The 22,036-nt window shown below is 50.3% G+C and overlaps 1 protein-coding gene across 11 annotated transcripts in view; it reads right to left on the bottom strand.

Annotated features, from left to right (window-relative positions):
* Positions 1 to 544: 544 nt before the first annotated feature.
* Positions 545 to 22,036, bottom strand: part of PACS2 (phosphofurin acidic cluster sorting protein 2) — an 83,294-nt gene continuing 61,802 nt past the window's right edge. For all 11 annotated transcript variants that reach the window (XM_014943494.1, XM_014943501.1, XM_014943495.1 and 8 more), the window contains 6 exons: positions 18,161 to 18,203; positions 14,506 to 14,548; positions 13,218 to 13,353; positions 9,661 to 9,887; positions 7,063 to 7,176; positions 545 to 6,094 (listed from right to left, as the gene is read on the bottom strand). In XM_014943494.1, coding sequence (XP_014798980.1) covers positions 5,976 to 6,094; positions 7,063 to 7,176; positions 9,661 to 9,887; positions 13,218 to 13,353; positions 14,506 to 14,548; positions 18,161 to 18,203 — 682 coding nt within the window. In that variant the 3' untranslated portion in view covers positions 545 to 5,975. The remainder of the gene's footprint in view (positions 6,095 to 7,062; positions 7,177 to 9,660; positions 9,888 to 13,217; positions 13,354 to 14,505; positions 14,549 to 18,160; positions 18,204 to 22,036) is intronic.

Below are 22,036 nucleotides of genomic sequence, written 5' to 3'. Positions count from 1 at the left end.
TCAAGACCGCTGCTTAGCTCTCCTCTTTCTTTCTTCTCTCCACCTTTCCACTCCCCAGCACCAAGCCCACACATCCTGGTCCCTCTCCCACAAGCACACACAGCTTCAGGCTGTCGCAGCCTCAGGCTTTCCCCAGTGAGACCTCCCCCTCCGTGCCCTAACACCACTGTGTCCATCCAAGGCAGCCCCCAGACCAGAAATGGGCACCTGCCTGGTCCCTGCTCGCTGCGAGGGGGTGAGCATCGGGTGCTAGAGAGGGCTGTCAGATCCAGGAGAGCTGCAGGAGGCAAGCAGGTCCCTCTGGGAGAGGAAGCATCAGGAGCAGAGGAGAGGGCAGCAGGGCTACAAAAACCACAGGAGAGCTCAGTGCCCAGGAGGACATGCAGATCCACCAGCTCTGCCCTGGAAGTGCCACCGGGCAACTGGATACATAACACAAGAGATACCCCCACACTCTAAAGCCACGCTGCTGTCTCCCACTGGAGACAATTGCCCCAGTCACGCCAGAGCAGCCCCCGCTGAGAGATGACTCAAGGGACGGGTGTGTGCTTTCATGTCCAGTTTTATTAGTGTTGCATTAGTACCATAAAATAGTTGACGAGGTTGAGCACGTTGCAGTTTGTTCCAAAAAAAGGCTATTTACATTTAATCTGTCTTCATTAAAAAAAAAAAAACAAACCAAAACAAAAACAACAACCTAGAACCCAAACAATACAACAATGAAACAGATGGACAACTCGGGAATCTACAAAGTGGTAACGTCCCCTCGTATGCCACATTCCAGACGAGGCTGGTGACATGCAGCCCCAGCATACCCAGTACCCACGCTCGCAAGGTGCTTCCCTACAGCCACGGCACATACACAAATGGGAAAGCAGCAGCTGACTGGATGTTGCCCCAGGCTGGTGCTCTTCCTTAAGGAAACCAGTGACCTGCTGCTTTCCAAGCTGGCATGTCCCTTTCCTCCCCTAGTCTGTCCCAAAGCAGCCAAGTGACCCTGCAGGAGCCAGCCCTGCCAGGAGCATGTCCCACGAGAAATTCCCCATCAGGAAACCTCCGAGAGATGCTGCTGCTCATTTCTGGCCTTCTCCCTGCCAAATAAGCCTGGAGGGAGTGTCACACTAAAATGCCACCACACAGCTATCCACTGAGATTGAGATCCCCCAAAAGAAGGGGGCAGAAGTACTGCATTCAGCCTAACTTCAAGAAAGCTCCAGGGTCCCCAGCCCTTTACCGCTGCACAGCAGGACTGCCCCAATTCCAGCCTTCCCGATCCCTCGGCACACCAAGCAGCAGGAGAAGGCCACCAGCTCTGCTGCCTCTCAACAGGATTTTCTTCTTAAGCTTGGAGGTGCTGGATGCAATGCCCTCCCACCCTGGCTCTTGAGTACTCCCTCCAGCACACACTGCTGGTAAGAAGCACGGTGAGGCCTTTGCTGCGATGGCAGGTTAAGCACAGGGCAGCGTGGTTCTCAGCCAAGTTTGATGATGGAAAGCAAACAGGCCTATCTCCAGCCCCAGAAACCTCCCAGCCACCTACCACTGCCCTCTCCGCAGGGTAACGCCACAAGCGTGTGCTAATTAAAGCAGCAAAACACAGCCAAAGAGACAGTGGCTCTCCCCAAACTCATGCGTAATTAAGGAGCACGCTGCAGTTATCGCCGGGATGTAACCGGGAACAATTGAACTGGATGGAAACTGCAGCGCTGAGCTAAAAACAGCCGCCCGAGATGCCTGCGAAATCACCGGCGCCGCAGGAGAGAGCCGGCAGCTGATGGAACACTGGCAGGGCTGAGGCCGAGCCTTTGTCTCCGGGAAACTCAACCCCAAGGACCAGGAGGCACTCAAGGTGCAACGCGACGCCGCAGCAACCGTCCATCTCTCATCCGCTCGCCAGAGCTGTTAAACTAGGCCAGTGCCCCACAGCCCCGCGCAGCAGCGAGCCCTTCCCCGAGACCTCACCTCTGAGCCAGGCAGGGGCACTTCGCCCAAGAGCAGCTGGAAACCAAACTGGCAGTGCTGAGAAGCCAAAGCAGGAGATGAGCTCTGCGGGGAGCAAGGGCAAGCCACGGGACACAAAGGGTCAGGGAAACCAGGGGACACCAACTTCAAAGCACGTCCTGGCCAGAGATCAGCTCAGATGCTGCCCGCTCCAGCCCCTGCCTTTGCCATCAGACCCCATGGCTCCAAATCAAGCCCCATCTAATGCAGGAGGGCAAGATAATGCCTCTGTGTTTCTTCTTTTGAGTTGCACCTTCCTCACCAAAACCCTCAAAAGCTGAAGATGGATCAGTGCTGTCTCTGCTCTAAGCCATCCTTTTGTATTCACCAACTCGCACACAACCACCTACCCCACCAAGCTGGCACAGTTCTGCAGGCATGGACCCATCACTGTGCTGGCAGCTCTCCCTGGCCCCACAGCAGGGATCTCTCTGGCTGGTGGGGCTTGCTTGTGGGAGGGTCCCCTGGGACACTGGTGGGGAAGCTGGGAGAGTGGGAGACCCGACACTGGTCACTCATACATGCTACCAGGTGAAAAACCCCTTCCCAAAACGGCCTGAGCCACGTGCATGCTTTAACACCCATTTCCCTTAGAGACAGAAACCTGCTTCTCCTCCCGTCTGGGATAGAAACAGCTGCACAAAGTGGCTCCACGCGATTCAAGAGAAATGAAGAGGCACAACACCCTGATCAGAGCAGCACCACCAAACGTGCATGTCAGCGCTCACCCCAAGGCATGGAAACACCACGGCCATCCCCCGGGTGCACAGTTGCCCATGGGCAGGCCCAGCCTGCCGCTGACGGAGTCTGGGAGGACAAGGCTGAGAAGCCAGGATGTTTCCTTGCACGGGGGAGGCATCTCAGAGCAATGGCAGCTTTCCACAGAGGAGACGCCCTGTGGAGACACAAGCCCTCAGGTCTCAGGTGTACAGAGAGTTTCCCGCTGAATTCACTTGTATAAAGTTAGAACCAAACACAAACCAACATGAAATGCCACGAGCAGAAGTGTTTCTCTCTCACACACGTACACACGCAGGTACACACACACACACACGTACAGTAGAGCAGGGCAACACACATTTGATAGGCAGGACCCTGGAAATCCTGTCCTAGCTACCATTTGTTTCTTTACAGTAGGTTGAAATACAAAGAGGAGCACAGTGATGGTTCCCCCCCACCCCCCCCAGTAAACAAAGTTATTGCAGGCGGTCAGTCCACCCCATCTCTGCAGCCCTGACGCGCTCCGGCACCGAGAGCTGCCCAGGCTGCCTGCGGCTCCTGACGCTGGAACCCAGCCCAATCACTCTTGTCACACCAGTGTGAGACTCGAGGAAGAAATCACACACTGACTAATTTCCTTTAAAAGCCTTTTTTCTTTTTTTTTTTTTGATGTAACAGCCTCAATGAAGAAAAAGAAGGGATGTGCTTATACACCATCTCCCACGATACTGCTGCTAGGCAACGCTATACAGTTCCAGAGCATCAGCTCAGGTCAACCGAAAACACACGAACCGATGGACACCACAACACTCAAACTAGAGCTGAGCTTCTGCCACAGCCAAAAGCCAGCAGACGGCAGGCAGACCTGCCTGTGGGACTGCAGGAAGAAACAGAATATTGCAACCAGACAACATGACCTGCCCAGCAGCGTGCCACCAGGCGTGGGACCACTCCCCTGCATGGTTTGAAGGGAATACCCAGTCCCTGGCCAAGCAGGTTGCACTTGTGCTGGGAGAGGGTTCCATGAAATCGGTGCTGGTGAAGCAGCCCTTGCTGTGAGCTGCAACAGGCACCGGCGGGGACCACGCTCCCCATCAGCAGGAAAAGGCCTAACAGAACACACCACCACTGCCCTGCCCAAAACAAACCAGGAGGCTCCTGCCCAGCGAGCAGGGCAAAGCAGGTTCCCCAAGCCTTTAAAAACCCAAGGGTAAGAGATCAGAAAAAAAAAAAAAAGGAGGAAAAAAAAAAAAAAAGTATTGACCTGCAAATGCTGGTAAAGGTTCAAAAGCATCACTGCCCTCAGAAAGTGCCTTCTGGAAATGCTCACACAGCCTGGCTTGCCCACAAGGCTGGGATTCAAAAGGACTCCATCAAAAACTTCAGTCCCTTACCCTGAAATGCCAGAGATGTCTGCTCTTCCACACAGCAAGCACACTCTGCTCCCCAAACCCCGTCTGCCACCTGCTCCAAGTCCCTCCCAGGCATGCCCCGGGAAGCCTGGAGAGCAAGAGGCCACATCTGCAGCAGATGGAGCCACTGCCTGGGGCTTGTCACACTGCCTCCCTGTGAAAGCATCCCCTTGTCTTGGCACCCCAAGTGTCCCTGGCAGCAGCAAGGTGGACAAAGCGAACACGAGTGCAACCTGAGCCAAGCCAACAGTGCGAGACACCTAAAAAGCTCACTTCTTCATCTCCCAGGTCACCTTGCTGACCAAAGGGGATAGAGAACCTGGCTGGCTTCATCCTCGCTCATGTCCCAGCCACAGCTTCCACTGCACCTTGGGACTGAACTCCCTAACAAATCCTCAATCCGTAGGCCATGCTGTGCCATGGTAAAAGTAATTCTGCTGGGGAAGGGATGCAATCCACAGAAAAATGCCCGTGGGGAGGAATACTCAGGAAGCAGAAGGAAAAGACAAAGCAGCCTTCAGGAGGCTGCCTACCCCCAGCACCCTTCATTTTTGTTCCAGTCTCTGGGTCCCTACAGGAGAGGTCCTGGGTGGTTTAAGGGCACGGCAAAAACGCCCTCCTGCAGTGGCCCTGGAGCCAGGAGGTCTGCACCCAGCCTGGGGAGGTGCAGGAGGGTGAGAGCAGGCTCTGGGGAGCACAGGGTGGTCAGGGCAGGACAAAGGCAGCAGATAAAGCAGCCCACGCTCCCTCACGTGTGCGGTTGGACAGATGGACGGGAAGGCAGCTGGACATGCAGAGCGCCTGGCTGGCTCCCAGTCCAGCCACTACAGTGATGTATCACTTCACAGACAACGGCTCATCTTCCTGGGTTTGTTTTTTTGGCAACTTAATTTTTTTTTTCCTCTTATTTTTTCTTATCTTTTTTTTTTTTTTTAGAAAGCATTAAAAAAAATCTGCAGCTATTAAAAAAAATCCTTTCCCTTTAGAGGCTGGGCGAGGTTTTATTGACAGGTAAATAATCGGTGTGAGTATGTAAATAGCAGCGACCCCACTGATGTGGTGTCCCGCAGCAGCACAGCCAGCTGCAGGGACATTGTGACTGGCTTGGCTTGGTCATTGTCACAGACCTGGGACATTGGAGTTTCTTTACACCTAGTGTTTCCCTAATTCCTGTTCCTGCCCAACCCTCCTCAGGAATTGCTTCGGCGCAAACGCCTGCCCGTCCCTGTGGGCAGACTCCACGCTCCGGAGGGGAATCTGCTCTCCAGACCTCCCTAGCTATGCAAGTGGCTTGTTTTTCAAACTGGGCAGTTGAACTCCCTTCCAGACTCGCTGATCTCTCGTCCTTTGGCAGCAGGAAGAAAGACTGGCCATCTTTTTTTTTTTTTTTCCTAGAAACGCAGAGAGAGGGGGACAAACGCACCGGAACACGCATGATCTTCTGCAAAATCCGTTTGAGCTGATCCACGGCTCCCCCAGCGCACTCACACCAATGAGGTCTCAGGTTAATAAGCAGTGCAGTTATTCACTATCTGCTTGTAAGTGGTAGGTGTTCTCGGGCAGGTTGCCTGCTCCTGCCAACTCCCCCACGACTTCATGTTGTCAGCACATCTATATTTAAGACTGGGTTTTTGTTTTTTTTTGCCTTTGTTTAAAGGGGTTTCCTTCCCTTGTAGTAAACTTAAGAGTTAATAGAAAAATGTAATTCAAGAGTAATCCAAGCACATCTGTAATTAATTCTGCAGGAGAGGGCAGAGCGACGCGAGTCAGAGTTGGCACGCAATTCCTGGCTCCTGGTGTGCAGTCCCCGGGACGGACAGAAGGTCCCTTCGCCGAGCACGGCTAGAAGTTAGATTTGGAGTGTCCAAATATGCAGATGGGAAAGTGCTTGACATGAGAGGACCACTGTGCTGCCAGCTGAAAGAACTTGACGTCATTCCACTCCACCCCATCGATCAGGACTGCAGGGGAGGGTAAAAAAAGAGAGGAGAGTTAGAAAATACCGAATGGAAGTGGCCAGCCTGAAACAGCTTTGCTAGAAACCTCCCTGCAGTCAGCAGAGGGAGGCCTGGTGCTGCTCTGCCTGGCCACCCCGCCGCTGCTGCTGTAAACAGCTGCACACTCTGGGGGGAAAGGCTCAAGAGCAGACCAGGTTTAGGGAGAACAGCTCAGATTGTTGTTCCAGCATCGCTCACTGACACTGGATCTCCCCAGACTGCTGATTTCAGCATCACCTGATCCGATTTCTCCAATTTCCTAAACACACTCCATTTTCTTTTTTGGACAAATGAGCTCTTAAAGAGATGGACATCAGTCTCTCCTCACTGGCACTCTTAACCAGGAGTTCTGCATCTCCTGAAGTCATGACACATGTTCTGTGATCACCCCTCACACTCACCAGTCTCACAGGGACTGGGCCAGGATTAAGGAGGTGACCTATAAGCAGATCCCCCTGCTGTTAACAGCGGTGGGGCTTATCAACTGAACAGGCTACAGGGATATTTTTGATACTGGATGCACAGCTCCACTGACAGCCACTTTAGGTCTGCCTGCGGGATGCGTGTACATCTCCTGCCATGGCAGGCCTTTGTGCCAGAGTCCTGCCTGCAGGAGCAGCCACCCTCTCACCACTCTCCACTGTCATTTTCTAGACATGCAAGGGAAACAGAGGATGAGAGGGAGGGGAACGGACGTTGGCGCAGACCTTGTGCTCATTCAGTGCACGGATTCAGAGGAGTTCCTAGGTAAGGGAGGATTTTCCCACATCCTGCACCTTCCCACATGGTGGACACATCCAAGGCCGTTCCCCAGGAACACCCCCATTAGGTTGGCTCCAGGGCATGGGGCAGGATCAGCCCTTTGCCTGGAGGAGAAAGTTAGCAGCTGAGCCTCGCCCCAGAGCCTGAGGGGATGCAAGCACTGCACTTACCACGCAGCATGTTCTGCTGATGTTTTGCTGTGCAAATCAACCTGCTGATGCCTTCGATACACTGGCTCTTTGACTCAACCTCCTTGTCTTTTGTTTTCTTGGGCAAAAACATCACTGAAAGAGAATCAAACCAGCACACAGTGAATCTCTGCCACTCACAGGAGCTGCACCAAGACTTGTTTGGGTTTTTGAATTTAGAATTTTCAGACATGAATGTTTAACTCATTTTAACTCCTAAAATCATTCCTGTTTGACAGGAGTTTGACCATGTCAGTGCTCAGCACCATCACCTAACACACAGACATCCTAGCCCTCAGCATCTCTACGTGAAGCATTCCCAGCTCAGAACCCAGGCCCCAAAGGGCACCTTCGGAGCAATTCCAGCTGCTCTGTTGGGGACACCAGGGCAAACAGCTGCATCTGTGGTGGTCCCCAGCCTGTGCCCTGTGCTGGGCTGCCGGGATCTGCCGGGCAGCCGCACCACCTAGGGGGAGTCCCACATACTGCACAGGGCTGCAGGACAGCACCAAGCTCCACCATCCCATGCGGCTGCAGGCAAGTTCACTGAACACCAACTGCAGCCCAACATGAGCTGGGCTGCACAGACACCTGGAGAGCAGGAGGGACTACAAACTATGGGCTACTGGTGGAGAGGGAGGGCATTAGGAGAGGTAAAAAGGGTCCAATTGCCTGAGAACCTTCCAAAGAAAGGAGCAAAGATCATAGAATCATAGAATTGCCCAGGCCGGAAGGGACCTCCAAAGGTCATCTAGTCCGACCTCCCTACAGTCAGCAGGGACACCCCCAACTAGACCAGGTTGCCCAGGGCCTCGTCGAGCCTCTCCTTGAATATCTCCAGGGAAGGGGCCTCAACCACCTCCCTGGGCAACCTGTTCCAGTGCTCCACCACCCTCACAGTAAAGAACCCTCTCCTAATCTCCAGTCTAAATCTGTTCCCCTCCAGCTTGAAGCCATTGCCCCTCGTCCTGTCACTGCAGGCCTTTCTAAACAGGCCTCCCCAGCCTTCCTGTAGGCTCCCTTCAGGTACTGGAAGGCTGCTATTAGGTCTCCCCGGAACCTCCTCTTCTCCAGGCTGAACAACCCCAGCTCCCTCAGCCTGTCCTCGTAGCAGAGGTGCTCCATCCCCCTGATCATCCTTGTGGCCCTCCTCTGGACCCTCTCCATCAGGTCCATGTCCTTCTTATATTGAGGGCTCCAGACCTGCACACAATACTCCAGGTGAGGTCTCACCAGAGCAGAGTAAAGTGGCAGAATCACCTCTCTGGACCTGCTGTACACACTGGTTACACAGAAGCTGGTGGTGTTGAACACCACTGCTCCAGGATAGGCCAAGTCCAAGTGAGGAATATTTTGAGCATTTCAGGATTGCTTCTCCCACAGACATGCCACTGAAAAAGGGTGTGGTCAAGGCTGGGAGCTCTGGTGCCAGCAGTGCCATAGCTATGCTGGCCCAGTAGTGACCTGGTCGCAGAGTTATCCACCCCTGTCCTGCAGCCACAGGTCCAGAAGGCTCTGCTAGCCTTCTCCCAGAGCCCCTCAAACTCCTGTTTGCACCACAATGACTCCCAGACCCCATGGATGAGAAGATGTTGTGAAGGACAGCTACTGGCAATTGAACGTAAGTGCAGAACTGCCCTTCTGCTTCTTTGAAAACACTTCTCTGCAAAGCTGTTCTTTGGTTTCTAATGTTTCATGTTACCAAGGAGCAAATACAGAATTACTGACAATATTTCAAATGCCTTTTTTTGGTTTGTTTGGAGAAAATAAACTCAAAGCCATAATTTTAAGAGCAGGAAATTAAACAAGAAAATTGTTAACATCAGGCTTTGCACAGAGCATTTCTCTTCTGACTCCTTTTGTCCCACAAAGCAATCTGTGCATGAACGTAAGAGCTCCTGTAGAAGACCTTACATTGCTGCAGCCCTGCTCTGAGTGACACCACCTCTTGTATGGAGATGAATACCTAGCAATGGCTGGGCAGATCTGGCTGGTGCGTTTGTCCAGCTGTGACTGGTATTTTAACGTGAGGACACCACATCGAATCCAGCAAAATATCTGCTGAGACTTCTGCCATATGCTGCAACATGACGGGATGCACACATGTCCTGTCTGTCTGCATCTGTCATGTGGCAGAAGAGAGACCAGAGAATGAAGCTGTATGGGCTGCAGGGTCTGCTCTGACTCTGGTGGTTGGGGCACAAGCTCTTACCTAACCTGACACCCCACACCAGCAGGCTCACAAGGGAAGCTGTCCAGAGCAACATACCTCTTGGCTTTCTGGAAAGCCACCTGTAAAGGTCCTTGCTTCATCCCCACCTTTGTTCTTTTGGGCTATACCATCTCAGCTGTAAGTGTGTACATATCCCCTTCTTAGAGCACAAAGAAGAACCACCCTTTCAAACTCCATCACCTTATGCAGTGACTTCTCATCTACAGACAGACTTGGATTTGGGGGATAAAAATATGACTGAGGTGCTGTAAGGCAGGACTGACAAGTCAGGCAGCCCTGAAGTGGCAGAACAGGGAGAGCAGCATTGCATTCTTGGCCTTTGGCAACACTAAATGTGTCCATCTTACCTTTCTTGTTCTTTTCTTTTGTCACGACAGTCATGGACATGGTTGGAGTGGTGGCAATCTCACCACTGGCAGGTAACCTGCTGACCTGGAGGGACCGGAAAGTGCATTTCAGTGTGTTTTTGGTAGTGGAGGGGTCCTTCTTCTCCGGGTCTCTTTTTCTGTCCATGGGTGGAGCTGCAATCCAGTAATCCACCTGCAGGCCCATCAACTCAGCACCGAGGCTCTGGCTGGAAAAGAGGAGAAGGTGGTAATTTCTGCATCACACTCAGAGTTCTCTGCATCTGCATTTTGTCAGAGTGGCTGCCACTCCTGACCAGATGATCAGAGGACAAGCTCCTGGCTCTTTAGGAGATCAGGCAGCAACATTTCTTAGTGAGACCCGTTAATCACAAAAAGCACAAGTCATCATTCAGTGACGCAGTCTGGGTCATGTTACATGGTGGCATCGGCTTGGCAGCAGAGAACTGCAATGAGCTGAGACAAGCTGACCTGGTGCACACCACAAGGACGAGCAGTGGGAAAGGCAGGAGACAAGCAGTTTCCTAATGTGATTCTGAGTTCAGTGACCCAGCCAGCAAAGGCAACCCCTGAGGAGGCCCGGATCACTTCCAATTGTTGAGTGGGGAAGTGGGTCTGTAAGCATCTTGCTGCTGCCTCCCGAGCACTGATGAGTTAATGATGCTGGCCAGATACAGGACTGCCAAAACCACCTCTGAATTGGGGTGAATAAAGAGGTGGAGGGCCCCTGAGCATTAGGCACTCAGTTCTGAGCCCCCCTGATTACTTCCAACTTCTATGTCCATGAGATCTTCCTACCACCAGCTGCTTCCCTTCCTGTCCAGATGCTCCATCAGGTCACACAGGATCTCTACTCTCTCCAGGTCCCTGTAATGGAGTTGGCACTGGGCAATACACCCCATGAGCCCTGCTGTGGGCTGGGGAGTTCCTGTGCTGGGAAAATGCTGTGCCATTCCTGTGGTGTTTGCTAAACAATAACAGATTTCAGGACGTGATCTGCTGCTGAGAACTCCTGCGCATCGTGTTGTAACAGACGCGCATCACCAAAACACACTGCCAGCCTTTCCTGAGTCAGAAAACAGAAGATGAGTAGCCTGAGAAATTCCACTCCTTGCCTGTCCCTGCCTCTCACTAGCTAACCCCAAGGGAACAGGGTTCATCACTCAGCAGACCTACGGTTGACAGCCTACACTTCTTCCTACCCAATGACAGTGTTGAATAATATGCAAGTACTAGGCAAAAAATTAATAATTAATCTACCAGTTTGTGTCCATGTTAGAGAAATGGCAATTGTTAAGGAAGAGGAAACTGTGATTTTGAATGAAATATGCATCCCTTTACACCACCGGTCTAATAAGAAACTCTCAAGAACAGCCCATCATTAAGGTCCTCTCAACAGATCATTTCCTTTTCTTTGCCATTTATTCAGCTGAAAGGCAGGCTGCAAAGCAGAGTTCATTTTTAATCACCAAACCCAGGTTTTAGATTCTCAGGGCAATTTCAGAAGAGAGATGATGTTTAAAGATGATGTTTTGAAGATGCAGCTTTGGATTTTAAGGGTCTTTAGCATCACATTTCCCATCTTAGTTGTAAAGACAAAGCATCCTAATGTCCACTATGCCCAGGCAGGATTTTCTGTTCCATCTCTGGTTAAAGATGTGAACTAACTTTCAGTCTGGGTCACCCTCCACCCTCTGTGCTGTCATATACAGATCAGCAGAGATGGAATAATTTTGAACCTAAACTTCCTCATTTCTTGATGATTTTACCACACAGCATCAAGTTAAAAAGTACCCGATTCCTAGAGCCGGGGTGTCAACTTCAGATGTACCACCTCCAAAGCTCAGAACTTTAATAGCCAACGCTCTTGTGGGTACAGGTTCCCAAACTGCTTCCAACTTTGGAAAGCCCACACAGAGCTCACACTTGAGAACCTGTGCAGCCCCCAACTCTGTACTGTTGGCCAGCTGTTGCTGGGACCAGCCTGAGGCAGACAGGACCCTCCTGCCACCAAATCACAGGGGGCCAACAGGAGGATTTGGGGAACTGGGCCTCCTGGCACAGGCTAGTGGTCACTAACACCTTCCAGTCACTGTCCACCTGCTAAACTGGGAGTTCCACATTTCCATTTCCTCTTATTAGAAAGGAACTCTTAAGCCAGTTTAAGAAGTCAGAGGTTAAAGGTCACTGCAGGGGTCTCTGGGGTGGGGAAGAAAGGTCCCCATTCCATCTCCAACAAGGACAGTGGGAGATGATGTTTAGGGAGAGCACGTGAGCTCAGTCTCTAAGTGCAGAGCATTCCCTTGGATTTTCCCAGCCTGACATTAGGGATGTTAAAGGGGACATCCCTGAATCACCCTTTAGTATCCATTAGTGGATCTGCTGCCTATGAATTTGCCTCGCCCCTCTTTGACCTGCTGATCCCAATGCCACACAAGCAGCAGAGGTGACACAGTCCTAATATGCCTTTCCTACCACGTGCCGCAGCCCCTTCTTTTCTCCCTTTGAACTGACCTCTTGCCAGTGTCGCTGTGTGCCCCCAGGTCTTGTACTGCAGCTTTGGTGAATGACAGTTCAGTATTCAATGAAGCCACCACCACCACAATTTTGCAGAACCTAAGTGATTTACCTCTGCCCCCTCCTCCCCAAAACTGATTCTGGTCTCCCCTTACAAAGCAGCTGCTCTGTCCCCTTGATCCCATCGCCTGTGCTCCCCTGAACCTTTAACTTCATCATGTGTTCTGGGTACCAGAACTGCACACAAAGTGTTAGGCAGCTACACCAATATTTTGTGCAGCAACGAAATGAGAGTCCTGGCCAAGCCAATTCTTTACTGGCAGTTTTCTAGTGGTTTCTTCACTTCAACTCTAAAAATTTCAGCTAAGCCAGAGCTTTATGTTGCCTATAGATGCTGTCTCCTTGCTGTTCTGATATGCCTTCAGGCACATACATGAATGGAAACTGCAATTCCACTATGCCACCTTACAACTGTCAGCTCTCCCCTCACAGAGAAAAACCCTGCTCCTCCTACAGGGTCACTGACTTTACAGTCACTTGGTCCTTAAAAACATATTGTAAGAATTGTGAGGGATTAGGCTAGCACCCATGCGTATTAAGGTCAGTATTTTCTTTGGCAACATATCTCCCCTAAAGAATCCAGTCTCAAAGGGAAAATATCAGCAGATGGAGAACACAAACCTTCCCAAACAGGCGGCCACAATGGCTCATCAGAATCAGGGTTTCTGCCAGACTATGAGAAACAAGGCTGCCCCTTCTAGTAAATATGTGTCTGCCCTTGAGTAGTGCAGCCTTCCTATCAGGTGCAAGATCCTATCTGCCCTCCTCAACTCCTTGTTGGCCAGCAAGGACACGATCACTCCAAAGGCAAAAGAGGTGAAGGGGAAAGGTGTCAACTTCAAGTGTTTGCTACAGAGGAAGAAAGCAGAACTATGGGTTTTCCTTTAGAAGAGTTTTCCTCTCTCCTGTATATGTCAGATAAGACAGCCAAGGGAGGTGTAAAGAGACAAAACATGCTTTACCTTGAGGATGAGAAGCTGCCTGTGACAGACGGTGAGGAAGGTGGTGTGGGGGAGGCTTCTTTCACAGCAGGAGACACAGAAGGTGGGGTAGAAGAAAGGACACTGGAGCTTGAGGGAGCTGCGTCATCGGAGTCACCTTGCAGGAAAGAAGTCAAGCTGTTTGTCTGGGCTCGTCTCACAGCCCAGCACACACACTGGGATAGCTCAGTCTCTTTACTCACGCTCCTGCTGCACAGGTTTTGTTCAGACTCAATCCACAGATCAGCTATAGCCCATCCGTTCTGACTGCCTGCACACTTAAAACATGGGACTTTCTACATTTGGGTAGGAAGCAGGCACAGACATTCACTCTCCTCTGGGCTTCCCAGCCAGCACCTGCTCTCCCAGGGTTTGCTCCCAGTTGATTTTGAGCCTCTAGCTCTGCTGGGAATTCTCCCCCCACAACCACTGCAGGGCAGCATCCCTGAGAGACTCTTGGAGAATTCAGTACCCCTGGGCTGATCACAGAGATGTCCCCATTCCCCCCGCTTCCACTCTTCACAACCAAAGCATCAATCCCTTCATATTGGCTCTTTAGGGTGGTGGGAGCAGTGTGGCACCAAGGAGTGATCCCCAGAAGGGCTGTCTTCACACACAAGCCTATGTACAACCTGGGGCACAGGAATCTGGGTTTAATAGTGAAGCAATGTAAGAAACAATCCCAACAGGTGAAGAAAAAAAAAATATTCCTGACTAGTAGTGTTTTCTCCTCCTTCATACACAATTTCCCATTGATAAAATAGCACTGCCCCATGTACATGTGTGTAAGTAGGTAGTATCATGTAAGTCAGCTTCGCACTCCCCCATTAAAAAAAATGGGTCTAAATGTGTTGTCAGATTGGCAAACAGGTTGCCTGTTCTGGAGTTCCCATTGTCAGGCACATGTTTGAGACTGATTTTATTAGGCAACTGAACCCAGAGTAGGGAGATAGGCATGAACTTCTGATAAATTGCCTCCCCAGTTTGGAGCAGGAATCTCAAATAACCGCAGTGGTGAATTCACCCCATCGAGAACACACATAAGAAAAAGGGGTGTTTGCACACACAAGTGGAGCTTCCCTGAATGAGGGTGTGGTGAATTTCAGCTGGCCTGAAGCTCCTTGTAAAGTAACAAGATAAAGGGCCCCTTGAAAGACAAAGGCCAATTCCACCGTACAAAACTTCAAGACATCAGCAATGGACAAGTTTGTTCAGCCTGTCAAGCTCCCACCACCTGCATGACACAAAGTACACACAAGATGATTGTTACCTGATGTTGCAGAAGATTGTTCCACTATTCCAACCTTCACCACCTAGAGGGAGTAAAACAGAAGAGCTCTATGAAACAAGAGTCCCCTGAACTTCAGGAACCCTCAACCCCCAAACTAAGCTTAGCCCTACAAGCCCCCTTGGCACTGTCCCTGCAGTCAAAGAGTAGCGTGAAAGTATGTTGAAAAGTGGAGTCTTCTAAGAGCCAGACAGGTCCCATCAGTGTCCAGACACAACCTGTGAGCACATGGAGCTGTTACAGACCTGAGCAGCCCATTGCCAGCCCCAAGCTATGGCAACTACAGTGCCTGTCTGTGACACTTGTGGGAACAGGGCAAGACTAAGAAAGGAACATAAATATCCCTTTGGCATTGCTTTGATGCACCTGCTAATTACAGACATATTGCTTCTACCACACAAGTGCTGCCACTTCCAGGGTGCAGCATATTTGGGGTTTGTTAGGAAACCGCAAAATCAACAAAGTACAGTTTCTGATCATAATTTTCTAGTTTCCCAACAAGGACAGTGTCTGGCAAAGAAGATAAAGCTCCTGGCAAAGCCTGTGGGTACCAACACGGATAAACCTTCACATGGACATGTCAGAAAGATCCAAATCACACTGTAATAAGGATATAAATGTGTTCTGATATGAGCAACCATCTCCTAGTGCTTTTGAGTTAATGCCACTGGCAATAATTTATGGAACAGAGCATGTTCCCAACACAAGCTCCCAAGTACAAACTATGTCTAGAAAGACAAAGTGACCCATGGTGATATAAAAGCGGGGTGCTTCTGTAGCGATAATCTGCTAGGGTGCATGGGGATCATTATTGTCAACACTGCAGAAGAGAGACCCTTCTTAAGGTCCTTAAGAAACTTGTATCTGGGGTTAATATCTACCCTATCTAAATGCTGACAAATGGGAAAGAGCTGCAAAGGGAACCCAAGTCAATAAAACCCGCTTCAGAATGAGAAATTATGTCAGTCAGTCTATTTAGTTTGAAAACAAAAGATGGTTAAGTTCAGACGTGGCCATGTCTGGACCACATCCCTAGGGAGCACATTTCTGTGCTATGGGATCAAGAAAAAGGACCTAATAATTAGAAAGAAAAAACTTTGCACAGTTCAAGGTGGGGTGGTGTATGCTCAACACCAGATCTTGGAGAGCTGTCAGGCACTCCAGTGGATTCTCTATCAGCTCCAGTCTTGGGAAAGCCATCATGAACCCAGCAGGGAGTGTGTGCAGAGGCTCCCTGAAGGGGCACTGGCTTGGGAGAAGGAGGCTGCAACTCAGTTTGGTCAGTCTGCATCCAAAGAGCAATAAATCTGGCTTTGGAGTCCCAGCAGCCATTTGTGCTACGTGTTAAACCCCAAGAGGATGTTTCACAGACTGTAACTAGCTGTGAGCAAGAGGAGGTGAGGCAGAAGAGTTCGGGGAAGAACAAGCAACACAGGAAACTGCCTACAGCCACCTTGATCTGCAAGCCAGACAGGAAATCACTTTTGGCCTTTTCCCTCTTGTTTGCTGACTGAAGACGCTCAAGTTCAGACCCATGGGAGGAAGACAAGGTTAAACACTTTCCCTTCCCTCTACTCAGGGAGGCGCTTGAGACTGCTGCAGTCTCAACAAGGCCTCCATCCAGGAACGCTGCAGCAGCCAGACTTCTTTCCCTTCAGGAAGGAAGCACATCCTGCTAACTCTCCTGGCACCTGGCTGTCAGCACAACAAGGGAGCACGACCACACGGCCTCACCACCCGAGCCTGCCTTTTGCATCCGAATGGTCCCTTGCGAGGCTCCGCTTCCACCACTTCAGAGCGTGGCTGAGCAGCACAGGTCTGCCCTGCTTGCTTCTGGGTCAAAGACAGCACACAGCCCAGCTGCAGGACAGCAGTTTTTGCACCCTAAAAGCCAACAGAGTCCAGCGGATGTCAGGAGTCTCAAACCCAAACATTGCTGGCTCCCTCTCTTCCTTGGCCAACAGCTCCAAGCAGGCTCCAGCAGAGGGGAAGAGCTTTGGTGCTCATATTCAGCCTCAGACTTTGTGAGACACCTGCAACTGGGCTTTCAGAGTCTCTTCAGATGTGTCCTATAGGCAATTCTGTCAGGAACACTTCAATGATCACTTTAGAGCAACTGGACAAACACTCTGAGGCCCATTTACTTGCACATAGCACTGAACTAAATCAGTCCCAAAGAAAAGCTTTGCAGAGCCTAGCAGCCACAGTGAGATGAGTCCAGGTGCTTCCAAGCCCTTCTGGGCTTTTCCTGTTACAGGAAAAGTTGAAATGGCTGTTTCGTAACAACAGTTTTTCACCAGCAATTGCAGTTCGTGGGAGGGAAAAGATCACAGTAAAGCTCATCAGCAGGGAAGAAATTGGGAAGATGTGTCTCTCCGCTTTAGCGGAGGACATCTTTTCTTCAGCAAACAAAGGTAGATTGTCGTCACAGGAGCACTGCAGAGACACACTCTCGCTCTGAAGAGGCATCAGAGTGAAAGCAGGGTCAGCCTGAAGGCAAGAGAAACTAAGCTCTTTAAACACCTTGGGATTTCAGATTAGCTCTGACGCACTGACAGGGATACAAACAAGAATGCACACAAGTCAGCTTAACGCAGAAAAAGGTAGAACAAGACAGCCAGCGTGCAAGACAAGAGGAGCTTCAAGAGAGCAGCAAAAACTGTGAAGAGGACATCTAGTAGCTGAAGAGCAGTCAGGGGACATCCTTTTGGCCACAGGTCAATGACTTTATACCTAAAACTTAATGAATTGAAGAGCACAGTCAAGTAAGGGAAGCTAGAAAATGCAAAGTACATAGTGCACAAAATACACTGACAGAAGCAAAACCATACCCCTGCCTAGATACTCTGCACTTGGCCACCTGATCTGGGAAGATGTAAAGAAAAGGACAGGAGGAAAAGCCTGGGACTACCATCCTAAAACACGTAATAAAATGTATTAAATACCTACTGTCTCAGACTCAAACCTAACAGTGGCATAAATGATCTCCCTGGTGGAATGTACTCTCCACTTCTCAGGAGTGGATGGGATATTAAGAGGCCTGGAGACTGTTCACGATAAGCACACGCAGGACTGACACTGGATTAGCAAATTTGGCCAAATCAATCACCCAAGGCAATGCTGGGCACAGCAACCCTAAGATCAGGTTTCCCAGAACACACCACCTTCCTCTGCACATGGCCCAGCACCAAGTCTCCACCAATTTGGTCTGCAGCAAAGACAGGCTGTGGGTCAGAGCACTTCAGAGTCACGCTTTTCTCTTTGCATTGAACAAACAAGGCTACGGTGCCTGGTTCAGTGCTGGAAGGCAGGCAGCACAGAGCCACTCAGAGCCAGCTGCTTGGAAAGTAAAATACACCTAGTAGTTTGTTGAGGGATCTTTGAGGTTCACTTATGTGCCAGGAAATTGCATCCAACCATCAGGTGCTCATGCTGACACTCTACCTTAGAGCACCCAGTGCTCAATGCTCTACCCCAGAAACCAGGTAAATTTGCATCCAACCATCAGGTGCTCATGCTGACACTATCTTAGAGCACCCAGTGCTCATGCTCTACCCCAAAAACTAGGTAAATTTAGGTTAACACTTGTGGACATATTCCAGCTGGCTTGACACAGCGTAACTAAGATAACACTCACCCCGACAAAGGGAATGAACTTCTGCGAAGATTCTTCATCAGGGCTAAAGGTAAAGAGAAAAGAGTTGTTAACAGCTTGCTTCCACACCGGCCACAATGCTCGCTTTAGATGTTGCATTCAAGCATGCAGCAGGGACGGACAGTATGCAAGCGCCAGTCCAATGTCTCCTCTCAAGGCCCCCTGCCAGCACGCTAAGAGTCTGCACGGGCAGGGAAGAGCACGCAGCTTACGGCACATCTCTCAGGGGACAGGTCTCTTCCTCCCTCCCTCTCGCTCGACAGAGAAACATGCTTTGATGGCATGGCAGTCAGTACAGACACACGACCTCCTACTGCAAGGAAATGGATCTGTGCCACAACAACACGGAGAACTGTGCGTTACTTACTAGTCCCTGAGGCGCTCTGCACGCATGGCCTTCACGCGTCCCACCTTTGGAGCCATGTGCCATACCTTGCATATCCCAGCATCGCTAAAGCAGTTAGCCTGCCACGGGGTTACAAGCCGTGACACGTGGTTATTTGTTTAGCACTAGCAAGTACACACACACACACACTCATACAGATACGTGTTCCCTGCCACTGGGAGCTTGCAGTCCCTTAGACGGACACGCTAGAGAGGTCGGACACCAGAGTACCCTGGGTAGATCAGGACGCCAACTCAAGAACAGCAAACAGCTAAACCAAACCCAACAAAACATACACCATGTCCCAGAAACAGCTGAAGACAACACTACACACATTTTCAAGGCAGGAAGGCATCAGCCCCTCCTGCTCTGGCCCTGCCCAGGATTCAGGAGCCAGAAGGTGGCAAAGGACAAAGGCCACAGTCAAGCCTAGGAGGAATTAGGGAGAGACTCAACAAAGACAAGAGGGGGAAGACCTGAGTGAGGAGGAAGGCAGGCTGGGAAGGCCTGCAGAGCCACTGCTCCCTTCAAGGGTGACAAAGATGGACCCACGGGATGAGGAGAGGACTGCAGGAGCATGTCCACGTGTTCAGAGGAATTATAGTTCATCAGCAGAAGTGACTGCACAGGCAAGACACACAAAGTTTCTCAGTGGCCAAGCACAGGAACAGGTAGGAAGCAGACAAACACTAAGATTTCTCATGTTTCTCTTTTTGTGCATCTGTCAGTGCTCAGAGCGCTGCAATGTTCAGAGAAAAAACATCCAGCATTGCCTTCATCCAGAATATTGCTGGGTACAGTGCAAATACTTGAAGAAAGCAGGTTTTTCTGTGCCGTTTCCAGCACAGATTGGAAATGCACCTAATGTGCAAAGGGTACAAACCACCGCATGTCCAGCACGGGACAGTCTCCTCTAAGCCCTACAGAAAGAATGGCATAGAACTGCTGCAAACACGCCTCAGCCAGAGCTCCCTCTTGGTCCAAAGCAGAACGTCCTTTTCCAAGGGGCTTTGCTCCCTTCCTGCCTCACAATCCTGGGTACTGTACCTTCATTTTTCCCCCAAAGCACATGACAAAATGACCGAGTTCCTGATTGTGTGTTGGAAGCCCGAAAGGTCACATCTTTCCAAACATGGCTGTAGGCCCTCCAGCAAATAAATCTCCTACGAACGTGACATTTCCAGCTCCAGTTTCACAAAGGGAAACAAGAAACTCACAGAGCTGTTGGGAGAAGCACAGAAGAGAGGCTCAGCTTTCTTCTCGTTTCTTCAGCTTCACAGGCTGAGCAGCAGTGAAGAAACAAGTCCCCTTGACCAAGTGAGGGAAGCACAACAGACGCCTAGTCATTTCTCAGCTACTGGATGGCTTTGCTCTGAGCTCTCAAAAACCAAATCATGCCCGATTCCAGCAGAAAACTCATTCTTGTTCCCCTGGGAGCTCAGACTCCTACTGAGGAGAGCTCAGGGGCAGCTCGGAAATAAATAATTTGCTTCAGTCACCACTTATCACGGCTCACAATGATGCATAAACTGTTCCTGAAGCAATCCAGCTGGATTTCAGCTCAGCTAGTCTAGTCCCATCACACGTCCTCTCGGGAAGTCTGATCTTGCCCATGTGCCTCTGAAAATGCAGCTTATCACAACAGCTGCTCTTCGGGTGGATGGAACAAAAGATGAGACGACCACGCTTGTTCTCCACTTCCTCTTTCATGCTCTTTCCTGTTTCTTGTCCTTTGGGATTCAAAAACATTAATCCAGAATCCTCTTGCCTTGGTAACATTCTCTTCTATTCCTCCTACCACAGCCCTGCAACTAAAATATCCTCTGTCCCTGGAAAAGCAGCTCCCCCTTATTACCTAGGCTGCACAGAATCCCAGGCTGCAGAGGTTTTACCCCCATAGCGACGTCCACGGTATTGGTTTTATCCACAGCGCTTCTGAAGGTCCTGGTATCTCAGCTATTAATTTAAAGGCAGATCTGACCCTGGTTTGCAATTTTTAACACTGATACTTCACTGCTGTAGCTTGCGGGGGGAAGGGCAACGTGCAGATTGGAACCAACAAAAAAAAAAAAAACAAAACAACCAAAAACCAGACCTACACAGAGAAGCCAGAAAGAAAGAAAATATTTATCTGGAATAGGGAGTTGTCCACCTACTATTTTTCCTTGGAAAAAGCCCATTTACCTATAACTCTTCAAAAATGGGCTTGCAGGCTCCCTCCCTACGCCAAGAAATTAACTCAGATTGAACAAAGGCATACAGACGGATTTATATGGTTTAGAACTCTTAGAAATGAGAAGAAGCCACATCACCAGGAGTTACCCAGCTGACAAAGGGAGGGAATAATCTCTCTCTCTCTTCTGGGGTAAAGTACAAACTAAGCTGCAAAGCACTCAGATATTACAGTAATAGGGACTGAATAATCCCTTAGAGCAGCTATGCCAGTTACTAGTCTTTTAATAAAATTTCATTTACAATTTAAGCAACCCAAAGTAGATTCAAATGTCACCAAACACCTGCAATTTCCTAGCAGGAGGGTCTTAGGTACTACCCTTATTCCAGGCAAGTCCTGCAGGGGGCAATAGGAAAGAGGAGACTTTTATTGCTGAAGGCCCCTAGGCCATTTCAGACCACACACCATCACCAACTCTCCAGGGTTCATCTTTGGTATGAAGAATCTCTTCCTCCTGCCGGGCAGCTGTAGCTGTTTGCTGGTTAACACTGTCCCTGTTCCACCAAGTCTCCAGCAGTCAAACCAAACAAAGGGACAACGAAACTCCAGGTCCCCAGGACAGACACATCAGATGAGTCACCTCTGCTTCCCTGTGAAGCTCCCGTCCAGCACCCTTCATGTTCCCACAGTGGCTGGACATACTCAATAGCACATTTCTGGAGCCTTGACTCTCCTCTGCCAGGCAACGGGTGCAAGTAAACTCCTGTTATGTTTCCACAGGCTGCACAAGGAGGTTCATGCAGCAACCAGCCAAGTGATATGGATACTGCTGAACCAGAGGAGGGATGGGGTTCATCTTCACCAGCTGTGTCCATGTTCAGCAACCGCTGCAAGGTGTGTTTTAGAAGCAGCACTCAGAGAACAGACGTGGACTGTGCCTAGCCACTGCCCTGCAGAGTCAGAGACACACAGCAGGCAGAAAACAGTATTACCCTCCTTCCCATTGCCTGGGAACCCACAGTGGCTCACCCTCCAATCCAAGGCACTTGGTGCTCCAGGGAGCAAGAGCTGGGGAAGTGCTCTACAGCACACAAGAGTCAAGAGCTTTTGGAAAACCTGTAACTAAGTAAGAAATCACCCAGCCCTCACCCTGACAAGCGAGCAGTGCTTTTATTTTCAACAACCAAGCTGGTCCTCAGACTCACGCAAGCCACACGGCATGAGCTGAATTACAGTGGGCAACACCAGCCCAGGTACACAGAACTTATCAGCTATCCAGCTCCACTGGAATGAGTGTCTG

Source organism: Calidris pugnax, unplaced genomic scaffold, assembly GCF_001431845.1.
Source record: "Calidris pugnax isolate Ruff unplaced genomic scaffold, ASM143184v1 scaffold63, whole genome shotgun sequence".
Lineage (NCBI taxonomy): Eukaryota > Metazoa > Chordata > Aves > Charadriiformes > Scolopacidae > Calidris > Calidris pugnax.
This window is presented reverse-complemented; position numbering and strand designations above follow the sequence as displayed.